General features: G+C 31.5%; 2 protein-coding genes and 1 long non-coding RNA gene across 3 annotated transcripts; all 3 read left to right on the forward strand.

Moving 5' to 3' along the window:
- Nucleotides 1-515: 515 nt before the first annotated feature.
- LOC140918972 (uncharacterized) lies at nt 516-1,872 on the forward strand. The gene is made up of 3 exons (XR_012161469.1): nt 516-649; nt 737-827; nt 906-1,872. It is a non-coding gene; the product is annotated as an uncharacterized lncRNA (long non-coding RNA).
- A 1,170-nt stretch (nt 1,873-3,042) lies between these two features.
- Nucleotides 3,043-4,870, forward strand: LOC101509293 (cytochrome P450 71D10-like). The gene is given in 3 exon segments (XM_027331303.2): nt 3,043-3,076; nt 3,079-3,935; nt 4,106-4,870. Coding segments are annotated over 3 exon segments (1,503 nt in total). The 3' UTR covers nt 4,718-4,870.
- Nucleotides 4,871-14,903: 10,033 nt separating this feature from the next.
- Nucleotides 14,904-17,184, forward strand: LOC101509605 (cytochrome P450 71D10-like). The gene is made up of 2 exons (XM_004516687.4): nt 14,904-15,855; nt 16,382-17,184. Exons 1-2 carry the CDS (start codon nt 14,959-14,961, stop codon nt 16,991-16,993), a joined length of 1,509 nt encoding a protein of 502 aa, XP_004516744.1. The 5' UTR covers nt 14,904-14,958; the 3' UTR covers nt 16,994-17,184.
- The last annotated feature ends 5,038 nt before the right edge of the window (nt 17,185-22,222 follow it).

Genomic DNA, 22,222 nt, shown 5'->3' on the forward strand with positions numbered 1-22,222 from the left:
TGCCCTACTTGGAGGAAGCTGGGTTTTTGACCGTTGCAAAATTGGGATCTTGTAACGTGGACCCATCATTGGTGATCGCAATGGTAGAACATTGGAGAACAGAAACACACACATTTCATCTTCCAATAGGAGAGTGTACAATAACTCTTGAAGATGTTGCATTACAACTTGGTTTACCTATCAACGGAAGACCAGTAACTTGAGGTGGCGCTTTAGATTGGGATGAAGAATGCCAACAACTTTTGGGTGTCATTCCTCCAAAAAATCAAATGGTGGGTCAATTCGTCAAACTGAAATGGTTAAAAGACACATTTGCTCATGTTCTGAATAGTGCAACAGTTGAGCAAGTACAACAACATTGTAGAGCGTACCTATTACGCTTGATTGGGGGTTTGGTAATCCCTGACAAAGCTTGCAATGGAGTTCATTTGATGTATCTTCCCCTGTAGAAACATATTCAACGTGTTCAACTATATAGTTGGGGTTCAGCGTGTTTGACAAACTTATACAGACAAATGTGTCGTGCAACCGCACCGTCCTATACATGTATGGGTGGATGTACATTGCTCCTTCAATCTTGGGTATGGTATCGCATGTCGTTCATTGCCCCTCATTGCACTAGAGAGATATCATTTCCACTAGCAAAACGGTAAAATATTTTTCATATTAATCCAATAAATTACATATAATATACTTGTCAAACTTGCTAAATAATAGTTTTATATTCTTTTACTAGATGGATTGGCAGGGGACTAATCCATTCTGGAACTCCATACGGGGATCTTGTCAGTTATAGATCAAACATTGATCACATGCAACATTATCAGGTTTAAAATTTCATTGTTCAACAAAATTTATATTTATTATAATTGTGTTGTCTTACTAATATGTCTTTTTTTCTCTAGTTCATATGGATGCCTTACAGGGGTCTTGAAAATGTCATACCACATCAAGTATATCAAGATTCAATGATATTGACTGCCAAAACTGCATTGATTTGTTTCTCAACTGTTGAATGACATCAAACAGATAGAGTCAAACTGCAGTTTGGACTTTTGCAGGAAATTCCAGATGAACCTGAAAATATTGATACACTTCACTGTCAGGATATGAGAGGGAATCATCTGGAAAATTTGAAAGACAAACATGCTGCATTGATTCAATTTTAGAACGAACGTCGAAATCATTGTCTTACCGGTCAACCGATATATGGACACCCAATACCAACAGAGGAGTATATGGTGTGGTTTAGACACAACTCTAATTTGTATCTATCAGCTCTACACCTACTACGGGACCCACGATGGTGTTGCAGAAGAGTCAACTCAACCATCACACCGACAAAGACGTAATAGACCTCGCCTACCAAGTCCTCCTGTTTCTATTGAAAATGAAGCGCCAGAACCACATCGTCATTCATTTTCGATCTTTCACCCCAACACAACAACAATTTGAACCACCAAGACAATCAGTTCAATTCATGTCAACTCAACAAGATGATCACCGACAATCTCTACATTCAAGTGATCAAGATTTTGTGAATAACTTATTTGGTGCAGACCTAGGTACGCCTGAATCGGCTACTCATTATATTAATAACATGTACTCATTTGGTGTTCCATCATTCCCAAATCAAGTAGATCATACTTCTTCGATGCATGTCGACCTACTAAGTGAAAATGTTCAGGAGACATATGCCCCAGTTGACGAAGAAAACTCACCTCCACGTCGTCCACGTCGTATTCGTCGACCACCACGATGTGGGACTGGACACCATATAGGAGATTAATGTAATAAAAATATTGTAATAAAATTTGTATATATTTTTTTCACTCATTTGGTATTTGTATGTTTAATTATAATATTAAATTAAATATTGTTATTTTATTGAGTCCATTTAATTAATTTTTTTTAATAATTATAAAATATAAAATTAACATTATATTTATTTATTGAATTAAAATATTAATTACTTAATTAAATAATAAATGAAAATTAAATTAATTATTTAATTAAAATAATAATTAATTAAATTAATAATAAATGAAACTTAAATTAATTATTTAATTAAAATAATAATTATTGATTAATAAAATATATATTTATTATTAAGAAAGATGTTAACAAAAAATAATGTGTTGCATTATTTCTCAGCGGATGAACGTGGCTTTATTAATTGATCAAATTCCCTATATATGTGCCTATTAAATATTACCACTAATAAAAATAATTTTACAAATGATAAAATAAATTTAATAATTAGAAGAAAAAAAAACAAATTTTTAGTTGAGAAATCAGCATTGAGGAAACCGATTTCCTTTCCTTCTCTAAAAAAAAAAAAAAAATTAGTTGAGAAAGTTTAGGGGCAAGGACCGATTTTTAAGAGGAAGGAATAGAAAGTTGAAAAAGGATGGTACTTTGGTATATAATTTGAAAGACTAAATTACATCTGTGGTCCTTTAACTTAATTTCAGGTAACGTTTTAGTCCTTTATCTTCTTTTTTTCCCGATTTAGTCCTTTATTCCTAAAAATATCAAATAAAGTATGAAAATATGAGTTTATTTGAAGATTTACATTACGAATTTGTAAAAATCTGTATTATATTGAAGAATATAATTAATTTTATGAGTTTTGATTGAAATATTTTTTGAATTTTTGTATAAAAAAGGATATCATTGTTGAAATTTTAAAACATAAAATATCAAATTGTCACTTAAAATTAAAATAAAGGACAAAGTCAGGAAAAAAAAAGATAAATGACTAAAACGTTATCTGAAATTAAGTTAAAGGACCACAAATGTAATTTAGCCTAATTTAAAAAGAGTAGTATTGTGGTGTTTAATTTTTATTTTAGTGATATAATAATAAAAAAGCCTGCTGAATGATGTGCTATGGAATAAAATATTCAAGTTCAAGGTTAGGTTTGGTCCGTGCAAAACTAACCTCAATTTTTTTATTTTTTTATTATATCTTATTAATCACACAAAAAAAACCTTCATCTAAACATTTTTCTCTTGTTCCTCCTAAATCAAGCCATCACCATGGAGCTTCACAACCCTTTCTCTAATATTACCTTGCCTCTTTTGTCTTCATCTTGATGATATTCAAAATATTTAAAAGATGGAGTTCTAACAATTCCACTACCAATTTACCACCAGGACCATGGACCCTACCCCTTATAGGAAACATACATCAAATTATCAGCAACTCACTTCCCCATCATTGCTTCAAAATTTTGGCTGAAAAATATGGACCTTTAATGCACCTTAAACTAGGAGAGGTATCACACATTATAGTTACTTCCCCAGAAATGGCCAGAGAGGTTATGAAAACACATGACTTGGCCTTTTGTGATAGGCCATCACTTCTTTTGCCTTCAATACTTACTTACAACGGTTCAAACATTGCATTCTCTAAATATGGAGAAAAGTGGAGGCAACTTCGAAAGGTGATTGTTGTTGAGCTAGTAAATGCAAAGCGTGTTCAATCATTTAGGTCCATAAGAGAAGAAGAGGTGTCAGATCTTGTTAAATCAATATATGAATCTGAAGGCTCAGTTGTTAATCTCACTAAAATGATTTACTCAATGACATATGGAATAACAGGGCGAGCAGCTTTTGGAAAAAAGAACCAACAACAACAAGTTTTCATATCAGCTTTTGAGAAAATATTGATCATATTGGGAGGATTTTGTATTGCTGATCTTTTTCCTTCTATAAAAATATTGCTTGAAAGGGTGAGTAGTACAAAGACTAAATTTGAAAAACTTTGTAGAGAGACTGATGGAATATTGCAAGACATCATCAATGATCACAAAAACAGTGACAAAGAAGCAAGGGATGAAGATCTAGTAGATGTTCTTCTCAAGCTTCAACAAGAAAATAAACACTTGGAAAATCCATTGACTGATGACAACGTGAAATCAGTCATCCAGGTTAGTATACAATTAAATACGTTAGCATTTATTTTCATAGTTTAAAGATTAGATTACAAATTTATAGACAACGTGAATTAATAACTTCTTTCTTTTTAAGTTGTTGTATCGAACAAAATAATTGTTGGTGTAGATAATAAATATATAGTGTCAATGTTAATCCATTGCAGGATTTATTCGTTGCTGGTAGCGAAACATCATCAAGTACTGTGTTATGGGGGATGTTTGAGATGGTAAAGAATCCAAAGGTGATGGAAGAAGCACAAGCTGAGGTAAGAAGAGTGTATGGTAGCAAGGGATATGTGGATGAGACAGAGTTGAACCAATTGATATACTTAAAATCAGTCATCAAAGAAACATTGAGATTGCATCCACCTGTACCATTGTTAATTCCAAGAGAAAGTAGAGAAAAATGTCAAATAAATGGATATGTTATTCCAGCCAAAACGATAGTTGCTGTTAATGTTTGGGCAATTGGAAGAGATCCAAGGTATTGGGTTGAAGCTGAATGTTTTAAACCTGAAAGGTTTGATAATAGTCCAGTGGATTTTAGAGGCACAGATTTTGAATTTTTACCATTTGGTGCTGGAAGGAGGGTATGTCCAGGCATTATCTTTGCCATACCTAACATTGAGTTGCCTCTTGCTCAATTACTTTATCACTTTGATTGGAAACTTCCCAATGGATTGAAGAATGAAGAATTGGATATGACTGAGCAATTTGGTATTAGCGTAGGAAGAAAACATGACCTATGTTTGATTCCTATTACTCGACGTCTTTGATATGTATCGCTTAAACAAACAAGTTTACAAAATATATAATTAGTAATTTAGCACTTAGCAATTGATGTTTCTAATGGACAATAATTGTGATAAAGATTGCAAATAATATTCATTGTTCCCATCAATGAGAACGTTATTCCTTATAAAATTTATATTGGCAATTATTCCAAATAATAATTTTTAAATATTATTTTTAATTTGTGTGTATTATTTTAACCACAAGCATTAAACATACTTCAATAAAAACTTTTATATAGTAATAGCCCTGAAGCAAACTTGTATTTTTGTAAATTAGTTTAGTAGTGGTAACTTTTATCCTTTTTGGTAGAGGAAAACATGAAAATACAATTAAATATTTAATTCTCAATAGGTAGTTTCTAGAAGTGTTTAGAAGACTAAAGGTAGGGGTGGGAATAGACTAGATCAAATTTTGAAAGGTCTGAATATGGTCTATGATTAATTTTTTTGGCCTGAGTGTGGCCTATGGTGTATCATAGGGTTTTTTTTAGGTATGATCTGACCTTTTTAAAAAGTCTGGTCTGACCTGAAAGTCTATTTAAAAGCCTATTTTACCTTAAAAGATTTAAATAGTATATTTTATATTTTTTTAAATAGGCTAAACTAGGTCTTTAAAAAAAATGTACCCTTATTTAACAAGTTTAAAATATATAGGCCGACCTATCAGACATAATAGGCTTTTTTATAAGTCTGAGTTTGATATACTTAAATTAATTGACTTTAAAAAAATCATAAGCCTAGTCTTTTTATTAAACAGATCAAGGCAGACCAGACTATAAATAGACCAGGTCATAGGCCCTAACAGACGATGTCACCTAGCTTATTCCCACCCCTACCAGAAAGTCTCTAGTGAAATGCTTGGAAAAATAGAGTAAATAGTATTTGATAACTTGAAGAACTATTGTATAAACTCAACTCAATAGACGAACGAAGTTAAACACACTTCTTGATGAATCCACATATTTGCAAACATTGTAGTTGAGAGGATTTAGAAAATTTTCGTAGAAATACTGTAGTTTGAGAGGGTTAATTATATGTGTATTTTAAATTTTATACTTGTAAAAATTGCATGTTGAAGTAATAAAAGACTTTATTGTGAGATTGTGGATTATATATGATTTTCAAATCACAATAAATTGATGAAATATCTTTTGGTACTTTTTATTTATTTTGGGAAGATTTCTTTCATATTAAATCATTCTTGAATAACTTTATTTTTGTTAGTCGTCATATTTTACACCTATTTGAACCCCTATTAAAAAAATAAAATTAACGAGAGAATTTATAGAGGGAAAATATGAAATCCCTCTCAAAATCCGTCACTATATTTTGCGACGGAGGAATTTGAGTAGAATTTTTTTGTCACTAACTTTCATCGCTAATTTAATTATTTCTAGAAGTATAGAAGATTTCTTTTAAATAAGTTATCTTCCGCATAGAACTGCAAAGACTAATTCCTAAAATCAGATGAGACTACATTGGATCAAAAAGTTATACCTCAAACATTTTAACATTTTAAAAAATATTTAATTTTCATAACTAACTTTATATAACTACTCAAGGTAGACGAACCTATACGGTGAATCAACTTAGACCTATAGCATTTTGTAATGTAAACTACAAAATTATTTCTAAAGTTATTGCTCAGAGACGTAAAAGTATTATGCCCCATGTGATATCCCAAAATCAAAATAGTTTCATCCCATGACGATCTACTTCTGATAAAATTCTAGTGCTCCAAGAAACCATACATACCTTCTCTCATCTATATGGTACTAAAGGTTTCGTGATTCTCAAGCTTAATCTCGAAAAATCCTATGATAATTGTGGTATTATTAACAAGCCTTTTATTCAACAACGCAATATTGCTTCAAATATTTGGATGAGTATTTGTAAAGAGTAGCCCAATATTAAAAATAATGCGCGATGAGTTATTTGTGATTGTCTTTCTACAAAATTTTGGAAGGATCACTAGATACCAAGCTGTGGAAATATTGCTGACTCAACATCTTAAGCCATTCCACTTTGAGAAACTAACTTTTCTGTATTGAGCTACACCAATGATACAAATTACAATTGGAGTAAATGACAAAAAAATCATCCTAACTCAATATGTGAGAAAAGTATATCCTTGAAGCCTTCAATCGATGCTTCTTTGGATTTCCTCACATGGCTACCAGCCACTGAAGATCAATTTACTATTATGTTAGGCTATCATAACCTTGCAAACCATGAGACCAATGTTGACTCCATAATATTGTTCAAGGAGATTTGGAATTGACAAGGTCCACCAAGTGTTAGGATGATGCTTTGGGAGATGGAACGTGAGAAACTCCTAACAAATGTTAAGAGATGTCATAGAGGTATGGCCTATGACGACCTCTATCAATGTTGTTTCTCTATGCATGAGACCTTTATGCACGTTGTGAGAGATTGTGAGGATGTCCAACTACTTTGGAATAGAGTAATTAAATGTGAATTTTTGGTAAATTCTTTAGCATGGGTACTTATGTTTGGTTTGAATGGGATCTTACTCACAATGACATTGGAAACATCCCTTGGGAATGGAAAATGTTCTTTGGTGTAGCGATTAATGAACTCTGGAAATATAAAAAATCTTTGGTTTTCTCCCAAAATAAAAGATGATGAGTGATTTGTGGCATTGCAATTGTAACCAAGTTGACTTTTCTCATTACTCTTTGTCAAGAGTAAGGTTCTAAAACAAAACTTGATTAACCCTAGCAAAAAAACATGAATTAAACCCCCTGTGGGGGTTATGAAGATGAACATTTATGGTGCTTACACCCATATTGATGACTCCTTGGCTTGTGGGGGAATCCTTTGTGAGCAAAATGACGAGTTCATATGTGATTTTTATTCAGTACCTCCTTATTTTCTGAAATATAAATTTTTTGCAATGGTGTTTTATTAGCTCGTGATAAAGGTATTCATAATGTTATTTTTTAAACTAACTCTTTGACCATCCTCTCCATGATCAAGAAAGGTTATGCTCAGCTCACTTTTTTGTTAATCTTCTTCAAAGAGATTATCTATATATTGCATTAGGTGAAGTTGACCTACTCCTTTAGTAATTCTCCAAAAAAAGTAAATAGATGTGTTCATTTCTCTGCTCAACTTGATCACAATTCTCCTTTTTTTTTTTTGCTTAAATGATTTACCCACATTTTTCTTTGTTAGATTCATTCCTAATGTATGATCTTGAATGTTTTCATTATCAACTTCTATTTTAATTAATATAATTATGTTTTGACACTATTATTGATGCCCAAAAAGTATTGACCTTATAGAAAACGTAAATGTTTTTTCTCCCTCTAATTACTTTAATAATCATAGGAGTAAATTTGTAACAATAACATATATTCTATATATATTTATTACATTAACAATTTTTATAAAATATTTGATTTTTGTTAAACATTCCTATAATAAGGGACATGGGGAATAATAAGAAGATAGCATTTTTAATTATTGTTTTCTTGCCATAAATATTTATATTTTTATGACAAAATAAATAGGGTATGTAATGGACGGAGTTTAATTTTAAACAAAAAATAAATTCAAATTAATGAAATTCGTAAGGGTTGGCTCGATTCAATTTTGTTTGTTTTATATAACGGAATTCGAACACAACTAAATCGATGATATACGGATTGGTTAAGTTCGAGTAATTGGATTACAAAAAAAAACTATAAAATTTTAATTTATTGATATAATAAAAAATATAATTTGAAATACTCCATTAGAAAATAAAATATGCAGTTGCCACTTTACGTTGTTCCTCAAACAAAAATTTCATGTGTAACTACCCACGAAAAGGCTATGAGCAACATTATCTATAGAAGTGTCATAGATAAACATTATTCACAATATTTCTATGGATATTATTTGACCTACAAGTCAATTACATTCGGACCCGTGTTCGTGGGAAGTTCATAGGTAATTTTTCATTACCAATAAAATTTTTGTGGATAAAGTCAAAATTTGTCGTTAGTAGTGACATTTTTTTGTAATGTTCGTGTAAGTTATACCTACAAACCCATAATTTTTTTTCTCTAAAATAAATATATATTAGTAACATAATTGAGTCCTCTAAAATAGAATTTTGAAGTAACATCATGCATAACAACCTCAAATTAAACTAAAAAATAGACAGAAACAATACGAAATTAAAACAAAATTTAGATGTTGAAAACCTAAATGAAAATTTTAAATACAATGCAAAATAAGATCCCATCCACTTATACCTTAGAAACAAATGTATAAATTGTATATTAGCAAAATCAAAAACATAATAGAATTATATCGAGTACATATTTTGTTTACTGGTTTTGTGTGTGAGCAATAAAAAATAACAAAAATAAGAAAATAAATAAAGAAATTTTCTTCAAAGTTGAGTAGCATGGTTAAACCAAACCAAACCAATCAAGAATTTTTTACGACACTTAACTAAAGATCAATGGACATTCAAAAAATAAGTGATTAATATTCTCTTCAAAGATGCATCCACCCATACATGTTAAATCATTATATGCAATAAAATTCCTAAATGCCATATTGTCTTGTGACGGGATTCAATTATTGAACAAGCATCATGCAAAAATAGATACCTTTAGCATAACTAACGAGTTCAAAACTATATCAAAGAAAGGAGCGTCGCTAATGTCATCTGATCGAGCTAAGAGAAAGTATGCTTTTTGAACGATATATGCCTCACCATTCCTCTAAAACCAAGACTATTGATCATTCTTATCTTCCTGCAACACAAGGTTAGTCAAACAGTTTCTACATTCCACTACCAAATATTTTTCCCACCTAAACAACCTTCTACGCTGCATCCAACTATCTAACTTGCGCCTAACCACCTCATCCTTCGACACTTCTTTATTAATCGCTAAACTAAATAAACACGGATAAACCTCCATTAAAATTCCTCGTTTGTCTAACAATCAGACTAAAAACTAGAGTTATTTCCATCTCCCACAATTCTAAACAAGTTGTCCTTAAACTAATTTCCTTCAATCACACCTAACTCTTTACTAACTTCAAAAACAAGGTGACCTCTCACACCCCATATTTGTTAAGCAACACTTTAACTCATAAACCATCTCTTTCATTTTACAATCTCCACAATTACTTATCCAACAAAGCCATATTACATAATTTTAACCATTTTAAACCCAACTCAACATTTTATTTAGGAAGACATATTTTCTCCCATTTTCATCCAATGAATTTTACGAGCATCCTCACAACCACCCCACAAAAAAATATTTAAACAAATATTCAAGTTTAGAAATGGTGTCTAAGGGAGCTTTGAAGAAAGACATGTAATTGTTAGAACCAGATTGATTCTATAAACAATTTATTAGTCATATTTTGATGAAAACAATACTACTTTGTGAAAATAATTTATTGCACTAATAATTTTATTGAGTGTGTTGTAAGTAGAACCAAGAAATCGAGAAAACAATATCAGAAGAAGATATCATATGAATTGAGATGTCAAAGGAAATGAAGACATTAGAGGAAACAAATATGTCAAAGCAAACGAAGACATCAAAATCAAGTGAAGTCAAAGGAAGTCAACACAATGTTTAAATTTTGGTTATTACACATGATGTTGTGTGCACGCATCCGCCTCTAAAAGTTTGCTTCTAGAGCATTTTCCTAGTGTGCCTCCGAAGACTGAAGCACCCCTCTATTTAGTATGCTTTGAAGTTTGAAGCATGCTTTTGATGCACCTACTAAATTAACTCTGAAGCTTCTACTCAACTTACCTTTGAAGCTCATGTTCCACTTGCTCTAAAGACTACAACTTGCTCCAAGATGTTGCCTCTAAAGATGTAACAAGGTGAAGGTTCCCATTGTTGAGACAAACTCCATATTTAAAGTTTTGATGAAAATAAACAAAGGTTAATTAAGAAAGTTAATTATGATTCTAAAATATTATGTTAATTTAACATGTGCTTTTGAGTGAATTTAATTAACAACAGAATCAAGCAAAGTAAAGAAAACAGCAACAAGAACATTAAAACAGAGAAAGGTATCCAGCGTAAAAAATGTTCATCACAGCATATTGATCAAATTTTTTCTACCTCTTTAACAAAGAGTCTGCCCTGGAAATTTATTCATATAGAATCAGCACATGGCAAGGAACAAATAGGATTCATCCAAGCTCAAAAAGGTTATCTGATCTCTAAAGTAAAAGGACTCAAAGTCAGACAAAAATCAAGACAAATTGTAACTCTGAAAATCAAACTGTCAAGAAAGTTTGATCAACCTTGATATATGATAAGACATTGCAAAAGACATCCAGAATGATTAAAATAGGAACTCCAGATTGATTATTAAATATCAAGAAAGTTCAAATTGACAGACCCAGATTGATAATCAATCTCCGTTTTCTGCATAACTTCAGTAGTTGTGCATTATCTTATGCAATGGCTTATAATTCTTCTCCAAACTCCTCTGACTACATTCAAGACTCAAGATCAAAACTGTACCATCCAAGATCAAGGGAGAAACATCAAAGGCTTTTTAACTAGAAGACAAAACTGCTTTAATGCTAAACCAGAAAAGTCAAAAAAGAGAAAGCAATTTTTTCAAAGCTGTATTATTTTTAATCTGATATATTGCCTTCAGTCAAACTTTAGAGCACTACCAAAAGCTCTTTTTGAACTTCATTAAAGGCCTCTAATGCCTATAAATAGAAGGCCAATATCTAGGATCAATGCAAGAAATTCAAGTGCTGAAAAAATCCTCAAATTAATCACATACATACTTGAAAGAATCAATTAGATTGCGTAATTATCATTAGATCCTTTATAAAGAATCAATTCTCAAACAAGAGTTGAGAAATCTCAGATTCTGTCAAAAACAATCCAACTGTAAAAACTCAAACTATAAGAGTTTCTTTATAGTTTGTTTAGAGTACATTGAATCCTATCAAAGTTAGATAGGTACTGTTATTGCTTTCTGGGTGGAAAGTAATAAAGATTGAAACATATCAAGGTTGATCTAGACTAGGTGTTGTAAGATCAAGAAGATTCTTTGTTTTAAACACTTAGTGGAAAATATCACAGTGTGAGAACTGGACGTAACCCAAGTTGGGTGAACCAGGATATATCTTTGTGTGGTATTCTCTATCCTATCTCTTTATTTGTTAAACTTAATTAGATAAAATACAAACTGATTTTCTGTTTTAAACTAATCAAGGAACGTTGTCTGTTTTATAATAAAAATCAAGAACGTTCTCCGTTTTCTGTTTTCATAACCAAGAATCAATCTTGAGTTATTTTCTTAAGTTTTTAACAGGAATTTTTAAAATGTGCAATTACAATTCAAACCCCCATTTCTTGTAAATCGACATTGTTACTTCACCCATGACCTTAATTCTAAGTCATACAGTTCTGCCTCTGACAAGTTATATTTTGATGAAGAAATTGAATGGCTTTGATAGAAAGTCAACGCTATGATGAAAACTGAGTTGTTTCATAATTCTAATGGTCCAAGAACATATTATGATTTGCTCTCACTGCTCTTAAACAAGCGTATGAAAGAAGATTCAACAGTCATATTTTCAAACCATATCTAATAAGATTTTTTTTTTGAAGATCTTTGTTAGCCTCGCACAAGGAAGATATTCTCAAAAGATTCAAGGATAATTATTTTCAAGCGTTACCTGAACATTCTCGCACATAATCATTCTAGAATATTCGATTGAATATTCATTTTGGAATTAATCAAACTTCAACTGTCATATTCTCAAAATGTATTTATCAAGGTTTATTTTTTTAGAAGATCTTTGTTGACCTCGCGCAAGGAAGATACGCTCAGATTTTGTTTGGGGCAATATTGAAACCCTAATTCATGTTATATAAAGGGATCAATTCTAAAGAAAAATACACAACACAATACAACAACTCAGAAAACCTTACGAACTCAAAATTCTCTAAGTATTCAGAATTCAAGGTTTCAGTTTTAGCAAAGGCACTCATTCAACTTTATATTACTTAGTGCATTATTTTAGTGTGAAGTTCATTGTAATCAATCTGCTTAGAAGAAGCAAAATAGAACCCATTTTCACCCGTTTGAAACTCGGGCCTATAATGGCTATTCTGCCTCAACGACTTGTAGGTTTTCAAGTTGAGAAGACTTGACTTGTAGGTTCAAGGTGTTATAGTGCCTTAACGGTCTATAGGTTTTAGGCTGGAAGTTGAAAAGACTAACTTGTAGGATCAGGTGTTGTAATTCAAGTTTAAACTAGTGGATAAATCCTTATGTGTGAGAAGATTTGACGTAGCTGCTACCTTGGTAGTGAACCGGTATAAATCTTGGTATTTCTCCATTTTCCTTGTTACTTTATTTTATTGCTGCCTTTGATCTGTTTTTTGTATTCTAAGTATCTTGAATCAGTTTGGTTGTGTTTGTTATATTTTAAACACTAAAGTTAGTCTTGGCAAGTTTGACCCTCGATCACAAAAGTGTACCTTCTTGGGATACTCTGAAAGATATAAAGCTTATAGAGTTTACAACAGGGAGACTTTGATCATAGAGGAGTCAATATATGTTATGGATGATGACAAACAACTTGACCTTAAAAAGTCAAAGCTAGATGAAGTTTCTGTAGGTTTTGAAAATCCAGAGGAATAAAAAAACAGAGAAAGTAGGAAAATCAAAGGAACTAAACATAACATCAAAGGATAAGACTGACAACAGAACAAGTCAACATCCTCCAAAGTCCATAACTAGATGGAAATATAAGTCGTCTCATTCAGACTCTCTGATTATTGGGAACTCCAATATCCTCTTAAGATCAAATCAACTCTCAAGGATGCTTCCTTGTTTGGTCTGCTCTCACTGAATGAACCTTTCTTTATTGGTGAAGATCAAGGAAATGAAGGATGAATTCTGACAATACAAGTCGCACCCTCATATGTATCAATTTTAATTCTCGTACTTGTACCCTCTACCCATACTTGTAATTGTTAACCGCGTTTGAATTAAAATAAATTGTTAAATCACACAATATCATATCATTTTTACACAATTAACAAAATATTCAAAGTTCTATAATATTAAAAAATAATAATAATAACATAAAAAGTTTAAATTATCCAAAACTATATTGAATCGTATAAATATTTCTTTGATTTGATGATAGAAATAGAAACAAAAAAATTTAAATTAAAAAGAATTTGACTAACACAAATTTATTTGAATAAAAATAAAAACAAAATTTAAAAACCAATTACCATTTGTAATGAAATTAAATATTAACTTTATATGTCTAAGTTATAGAATATTTTGATTCACGTAAAAAAATTAAAAAGAATTTGATTAACTTTTGTTCTAATTTTATTTGTATATTTAGATTGATAGACTAAATAATATTAATCATAATAAAATTAATATGTATACATATATATATTTATATTATAATACATATTTATATATATTTATATTATAATAAAATTAATATGTATACATATATATATTTGTATATTTAGATTGATAGACTAAATACATATCTTTGTCGATATTTTTGTGTATACATATATATATTTATATTATAATAATATAAATAAAATTAATATGTATGTTGACATTTTTGTGTGTGTATGTATATATATATATAAATAAAATTATTTGTAATATTATATTATAATTGCAAAGCGGAGTAGATACTAAAGGATATGTATTTGCATTTATACATGTTTATTTTTTCAGATTATTACCCGAGTCTAAATCTGTATCCGAAAGACATGTTTTTACTCTATTTGTTTGTAACTATTTTTTATGAATATCTAATAAAGATGGGTCAAATTTCTACCCCTAACTCTTATGTAATGGGAAAAAACATATTACATAGCTACGGCCTTAATGATATGGTCAAATAAAATAAGCCCTTGAAGTCAAAAAAAACTACAATAAGCGCATGAGAATTTAAACGTGGTTGCTGATTGGTGTGCTATGGAAAAAAAAATTCAATTTCTGGGTTGGGTTTGGGGCAGCGCAAATATAACCTCAATATTTTTTATTATATCTTATTAATCACATAGAACAATAACATGTTAATTTAATATTAATATTAGTCTTATATAAATTAACTTGTCTTCAAACAGCATATCATCATTCGAAGCTTTTGCATAGAATTAGAAACCTTCATCTAAACGTTCTTCTTTTGTTCCTCCTAAATCATCATGGAGTTTCACAACCCTTTCACTAATATTACCTTTATTGCTTCTTTTGTCTTTATCTTGATGATATTCAAAATATTTAAAAGATGGAGTTCTAAAAGTTCCACTACCAATTTACCACCAGGACCATGGACCCTACCCCTTATAGGAAACATATATCAAATTATCAGCAACTCACTTCCACATCATTGCTTCAAAAATTTGGCAGAGAAATATGGACCTTTAATGCACCTTAAACTAGGAGAGATTTCACATGTAATAGTTAGTTCACCTGAAATGGCCAAAGAGGTTATGAAAACACATGACTTCACCTTTTGTGATAGACCATCATTGCTTTTGCTTTCGATACTTACTTACAATGGTTCAGACATTGCCTTCTCTAAGTATGGAGAAAAGTGGAGGCAACTTCGAAAGATGATTGTTGTTGAGCTATTAAATGCAAAGCGTGTTCAATCATTTAGGTCCATAAGAGAAGAAGAGGTGTCAGATCTTGTTAAATCAATATATGAATCTGAAGGCTCAGTTGTTAATCTCACTAAAATGATTTACTCAATGACATATGGAATAACTGGGCGAGCAGCTTTTGGAAAAAAGAACCAACAACAACAAGTTTTCATATCAGCTTTTGAGAAAATATTGATCATATTGGGAGGATTTTGTATTGCTGATCTTTTTCCTTCTATAAAAATATTGCTTGAAAGGGTGAGTAGTACAAAGACTAAATTTGAAAAACTTTGTAGAGAGACTGATGGAATATTGCAAGACATCATCAATGATCACAAAAACAGTGACAAAGAAGCAAGGGATGAAGATCTAGTAGATGTTCTTCTCAAGCTTCAACAAGAAAATAAACACTCGGAAAATCCATTGACTGATGACAATATTAAATCAGTCATCCAGGTTAGTACACAATTAAACACGTTTATTTTCATAACTTAAAGATTAAAGGCTTAATTGCAGTTTTAGTCCTCTTAGTTTCACTGATTCACAAAATTGGTCTTCTAATTTTAAAAGTCGACATTTTTGGTTGCTCACTCATATTTTTGAACTAAAAAATGACAAATTGACATATTTTTAGACGTGACATACAATTATATGATATAGAATCATCTATATGAATTAATTATTCATTTGTTATTAATTAAGTTAAAAATATGAAGAAAAAAATTCAAAGTGAAAATCAAAGTTTTTACGACATTTTATTCCAATTTCATGGGTGTTAATCATTATACATCGTCGTATCATATGTCATATTATTTAAACTATATCACGTTATTACTTTTTAGTAAAAAAATTAGAGGGAGGGACCAAAATTGTCGACTTTTAAAATAGGAGGACTAGTTTCGTGAATCAGTAAAAATAGAAATGTATCGAAGAAAATGATTGTTGGTCTAGATAATAAATAGTCACTATTAATCCATTTCAGGATTTGTTCGCTGCTGGTAGCGAAACATCATCAAGTACTGTGTTATGGGGAATGTCTGAGATGGTAAAGAATCCAAAGGTGATGGAAGAAGCACAAGCTGAGGTAAGAAGAGTGTATGGTAGCAAGGGGTATGTGGATGAGACAGAGTTGAACCAATTGATATACTTAAAGTCAGTCATCAAAGAAACGTTGAGGTTGCATCCACCTATACCATTGTTAGTTCCAAGAGAAAGTAGAGAGAAATGTCAAATAAATGGATATGATATCCCAGCCAAAACAATAGTTGCTGTTAATGTTTGGGCAATTGGAAGAGATCCAAGGTATTGGGTTGAAGCTGAGAGTTTTAAACCTGAAAGGTTTGAGAATAGTCTAGTAGATTTTAGAGGCACAGATTTTGAATTGTTACCATTTGGTGCTGGAAGGAGGGTGTGTCCAGGCATTATCTTTGCCATACCTAACATTGAGTTACCTCTTGCTCAGTTACTTTACCATTTTGATTGGAAGCTTCCCAATGGATTGAAGAATGAAGAACTGAATATGACTGAGCAATTTGGTATTACTGTAGGAAGAAAACATGACCTATGTTTGATTCCTATTCCTCGACGTGCTTGATATGTATTGCATAAACAAACAAGTTCACAAAATAATTAATAATACTTCACCACTTAGCCATTGATGTTCCTAATAGACAAGTGAGAAAGATAGCAAATAATATTCATTTCTCCCATCAAGGAGAACGTTGTACCTTATAAAATTTATATCGGCAATCATTTAAAATCATAATTTTTAAATGTTATTTTTAATTTGTGTGTAATATTTTAACCACAAGCATTAAATTAGTGTTAAAATACATCTCTAATTTCTATCTTCTTAAGTTTGATATAGTTGACGTTGATTTTATAGATAGAGTTCTCTTAATTATAATTTTCATTCGTTTTCACTTACTATTTGCATGTTTAGGTGTATTAATTGATTGTTTTTATTTAGGACATTTGAAATTTATGTCTAATCTTTTTGGTTTTCTCAAATTCCTATAAGTAGCTATATTACACACTTCTTGAATATATGGTTATTCTATAAACATACTTCAATAAAAACTTTTATATAGTAGAGGTGACCTTCAAGCAATAGCCATCAAGTAAACTTGTATTTTTGGGAACTAGTTTAGTTGTGGTAACTTCCATCCTTTTTGTTAGAGGAAAACATGAAAATACAATTAAATATTTGGTTCTTAATAGATGGTTTCTTGAAGTGTTAAGAAGACTAGAAGGTCTCTAGAGAAACGCTTAGAAAAATAGAGTAAATAATATTTAATAACTTGAAGACTTACGGTATAAAGTCAACTCAAGAGGACAATGAAGTTAAACGAACTTTTTGATGAATCCACATATTGTACAAAAATTGTAGTTGAGAGGATTTGAAACTTTTTCGTACAAATATTGTATTTTGAGAGGGTTTATTATATAAGTGGATTTGCAATTTTATGCTTGTAAAGTTATAAAATACTTTATTGTTAGATTGTGGATTAGATATGAGGTGTCAATTTACAATAAATTCATGAAATGTCTTTTGATACTTTTTATTTATTGTGTGAAAATTTATTTCATGTTAAATAATTCTTGAACCACTTTATTTTTATTGTCGTCATATTTTATACCTATTTGACCCTCTACTAAAAAAATAAAATTAACAAGAGAATTTAAAGAGGGAAAATATGAAATCCCTCTCAAAATCCCTCGCTATATTTTGTGACAAGGGAATTTGAGTAGGATTTTTTATTTGCCAATAATTTAATTATTTCTAAAAGTATAGAAGATTTACATGCAACTTAAAAGACTAATTCCTAAAATAAAATCGGATATGACTACAATTGATAAAAAAAGTTATACCTCAAACATTTTAATATTTTAAAAAATATTTAATTTTCATAAAAGAGAGACTAATTTTATATAACTATTCAAGGTGAATGAACCTATACGGTAAATCAACTTAGACCTATAGCATTTTGTAATGTAAACTACAAAATTATTTCTAAAGTCATTGTTTAGAGAGGTAAAAGTATGATGCTCCATGTGGTATCACAGAATCAAAATAGTTTTATCCCAGGACGATTTACTTCTGATAACATTTTAGTGCTCCAAGAAACTATGGTACTAAAGGCTTTATGATTCTCAAGCTTAATCTCGAAAAATCATATGATAAACTTGAATGACAATTTATCATAGAATCTCGTGACATGTTAAGATTGTCTTTGATACTTAAGAATATTATACGACATCTATTGATATGAATGGTTCTATAACTAATCCATTTGGCACTTCTAGAGGGTTTAGATAAGGGGATTTTACCTCCCCTTATCTTTTTATGATATCTGTAAGACCCATAATTTTAAAGTACCATTTATGTATTTTTGGTGTATTTTGGATTTTGGCTCGGAGGCTTTTAAGCCAAAGTTAATAATATTTTGGAGTTTTATAATCAAAAAGATATTTTGAGATATTGGTTAAGTTATATTTATTATCTATATATGTTTGGTTGGAGGGAAAAAGAAAGGACAACTAGAAGGAAGGAAAATGAAAAGAAAATAGTATAAAAGGAAGGAAGGAAAAAGGAAGAAAGGAAAAACAAAGGAAAGAAAAAGAAAGGAAGGAAAATTGAAAATTCCATCGTCTTCTTCCTCTCCCGCGGCCAATTTCTCTCCTTTCTCCCATTTTCATTTTCGTCGCTTTCCTTTCTTCAAAACTAGTAACCCAAGGTTGGGTGAGAGTTAGATCAAGGTTTTCGCGACTCCACTCTTCCTCTTTGATTCGAAAACGAAGAAAAACGGTTTTTGAGATCCAAACACAAACCCCTCCGTTTCTTCTAGATCCAAACCTCATTCCTCGAAGAGATAGAAGGGAAAGTTGCTAACCACCACGCTACGATGCTAGTGAACTAATTTGGAAGCGGCGTTGCGAGCGGAGATTTTACCGGAATTACTCGCGGTACCAGAAACGCACGTTAAAGCTAACGTTGAGGTAAGGGCTCCTTCCAAACTTCTAGTCGCATTAGGGACTTATCTGTGGTTTTGTGGGAAGGAATTTGTTAGGGTTAAAGATATCGATTTGGGGAAAAACGAAACTAATACGTTATGGATAAAACCTTAGAGTTAGGTTTTGTTTATATTGATGAATGTTTCGTGGTAAATGAATTTGAAGTCATTGTGTATGATTACGAGTAAATGAAATTTGATGTATCCGGGTGTTATGTTGCGTTGATTTGTGTTCGTTGTATTTGGCGTGTCCATACTTGATGTTTGTTAATTGTTGTGGTTGCTGTGAATTATGGTTTGAATGTGAAAGTATGTTTGAATTTATCTGTGGTTTTGTGGGAAGGAATTTGTTAGGGTTAAAGATATCGATTTGGGGAAAAACGAAACTAATACGTTATGGATAAAACCTTAGAGTTAGGTTTTGTTTATATTGATGAATGTTTCGTGGTAAATGAATTTGAAGTCTGATGCATTTGGGTGTCATGTTGTGTTGAATTGTGTTCATTGTATTTGGCGTGTTCATACTTGAGGTTTGTTAATTGGTGTGTTTGTTGTGAATTATGGTTTGGATGTGAGAGTATGTTTGAGTTTGTTTCTGTGGAATTTGAAAACCATTAGAGTTAAACGAGTATTAAAAATGGGGAATCTTTTAATACCTCGGTTTACTTAATGTGCATTTGAGGAAAATGTTTAAGTTAACTGGGCGTTGAGAATGGGGAATCTCTTAATGTCTCGGTTACTTAACTATCGTTTTTGAAAATCGTTTCGGTAAATGAGTATTAAGAATGGGGAATCTCTTAATATGACTGTTTGCTTAACGTTTTGTTTTGAAAATCATTAAGTTAAATCGGTATTAAGAACGGGGAATCTCTTAATGACTTATTTAATTAATGTTGTTTGAAAGTCGTTTAAGTAAATGGGTATTAAAAATGGGGAATCTTTTAATACCTCAGTTTACTTAATGTGCGTTTGAACCTCGGTAAACGATACGGGCCCGTGATAGGCAGTACGTTTATGGTTTACGCTTTTTAGTAAATCGTGCAGACCCGTGATAGGTGGCACCTTGGTAATTGGTACTTTGGCCTGCGATAGGCGGTACAATTATGATTTACGGCCCTTCGAGGAGGGTTTTGGTTTGGAATTCCGAGTCCATGCATTTTGGCATATACGCATTGCATTAGGGTGCTTGGCACGCGAGTCGTGGTTGATTTGAGTTTTATGATTAAGTGATTTGAATTTGAGTCGTTGTGGTAATTGCGTTGAAAATGCTAAGTGTTATGTGTTGATTGTTGTGTGTAAGTATGATGGTTATCGAGATCTCAATTGCCGTGGTAATCGTGTAGGAATTGCTAAGTGTTAGGTTGTGAACTTGATTAGGAATGACTTGAGTTAATGCATGAATTTTTGGAAAAACGATCAGGGAAATCGATTTCCCAATCGATTGGATGGAAGTCAGGGACTTGGCCAAATGGACAAAATCGATTAGCCAATCGATTTTGTAATCAGTTTTCGAAAATCATTTACGAAATCGATTGCCCAATCGATTGGGCCTAAGTCAGGGACTCATCCATATTCGACCAAATCGATTTGGAAATCGATTGGCTTAAAACCTGGGGGCTCAGTACTCACTCAATCGATTGCCAAATCGATTGATTCAACCCAGGATTCTATTTTCATTAAAAGCCTTCACCCCAATCGATTTCCCAATCGATTGGCTCAGTGAAAATCCTCAGTATTGAGTTAGATGATTGATTGTTCATTAACTTATCCATGTCCTGATTGTTATGTGTTAATTAGGAGTTTGAGAACTTCATTTTACTTTCATTTTAAATGGGCAAAGTATTGTATGAACTTTTCGCATATTGGAAATCCTGGTAAGGTGCATGCTTAGTTGAAAAGTTATTTGAGCATTTAAAAACTTAATTGCTATGTGTTAACTGTTATTTTCTGGTTGGTGACCCTTTACACTTATTGTGGAAATCTGGGCTTTGCCCTCAGATGAGAGTCAGGACGGTCCTACCGGTTCGTACCCTACGGACGGGAATGGAGATGGGAACGCTTGACTGCAGTTACGTTAGGAGGATCTCACGGGGCGCGTGGAGATACTCAGGGTGTATAGCTTTTTGGTAGGATGATCAGATTAGGATGATGTATAGGGACTAGGTGTCCTTCTTTTTGGATTGGAGTATTTTTAGTTTGGAAAACTGTATTTATACTAATATTGTCAGTTCGACTTCTTATGAGAATGGGTCCCATGTACCATTTATGGTTGTGTAAATGTTTTGGATTTATAATTGGAGAAACTTTTCCGCTGCTTGTAAATTATAATGACTCAGTTATTTATCCAAAGGCATTTATTTATCTATTTCTCTGTTTTAATTTAATTACTTTTAAAAAAAAAAAAATATATACCCTCGCTTTGAAAAACGGGGTGTTACAATATCTCTGGAGAGATTGAGCCACATGGAAAGCTCTTCATTATGGTAGAGGTGGGGGACCCTATCTCTCACACATATTCATTATTAATAATATTGTTTAGGTTGTTGAGGCTAGTATAGAATAAATTTTCAGCTCATTAAATCCATTTTGGCTTATTTCTGCGTAATTTTGGCCAAAAGATAAACACACATAAATCCAAGGTCTTTTTCTCAAAAAATATGTCAACAACGAAAGTAACTTCTTTAAGTCAAATTATGGGGATTGATTTAACTACAAACCATGGAGAAGTCCTTGGTGTTTCTCTGATCCATCAACGAGCCTCAAAATATTCATTATCCTTTATCATGGATAGACTAAGATCTAAACTCACA

This window comes from Cicer arietinum, chromosome 8 (assembly GCF_000331145.2).
Source record: "Cicer arietinum cultivar CDC Frontier isolate Library 1 chromosome 8, Cicar.CDCFrontier_v2.0, whole genome shotgun sequence".
Lineage (NCBI taxonomy): Eukaryota > Viridiplantae > Streptophyta > Magnoliopsida > Fabales > Fabaceae > Cicer > Cicer arietinum.

What these genes read in the sequence shown, in the direction of transcription:
- LOC101509605 (XM_004516687.4), top strand. Translation starts at nt 14,959, where the DNA reads ATGGAGTTTCACAACCCTTTCACTAATATTACCTTTATTGCTTCTTTT. An exon ending in ATATTAAATCAGTCATCCAG is followed by an intron (nt 15,856 to 16,381) that starts GTTAGTACACAA and finishes AATCCATTTCAG; the next exon opens with GATTTGTTCGCTGCTGGTAG.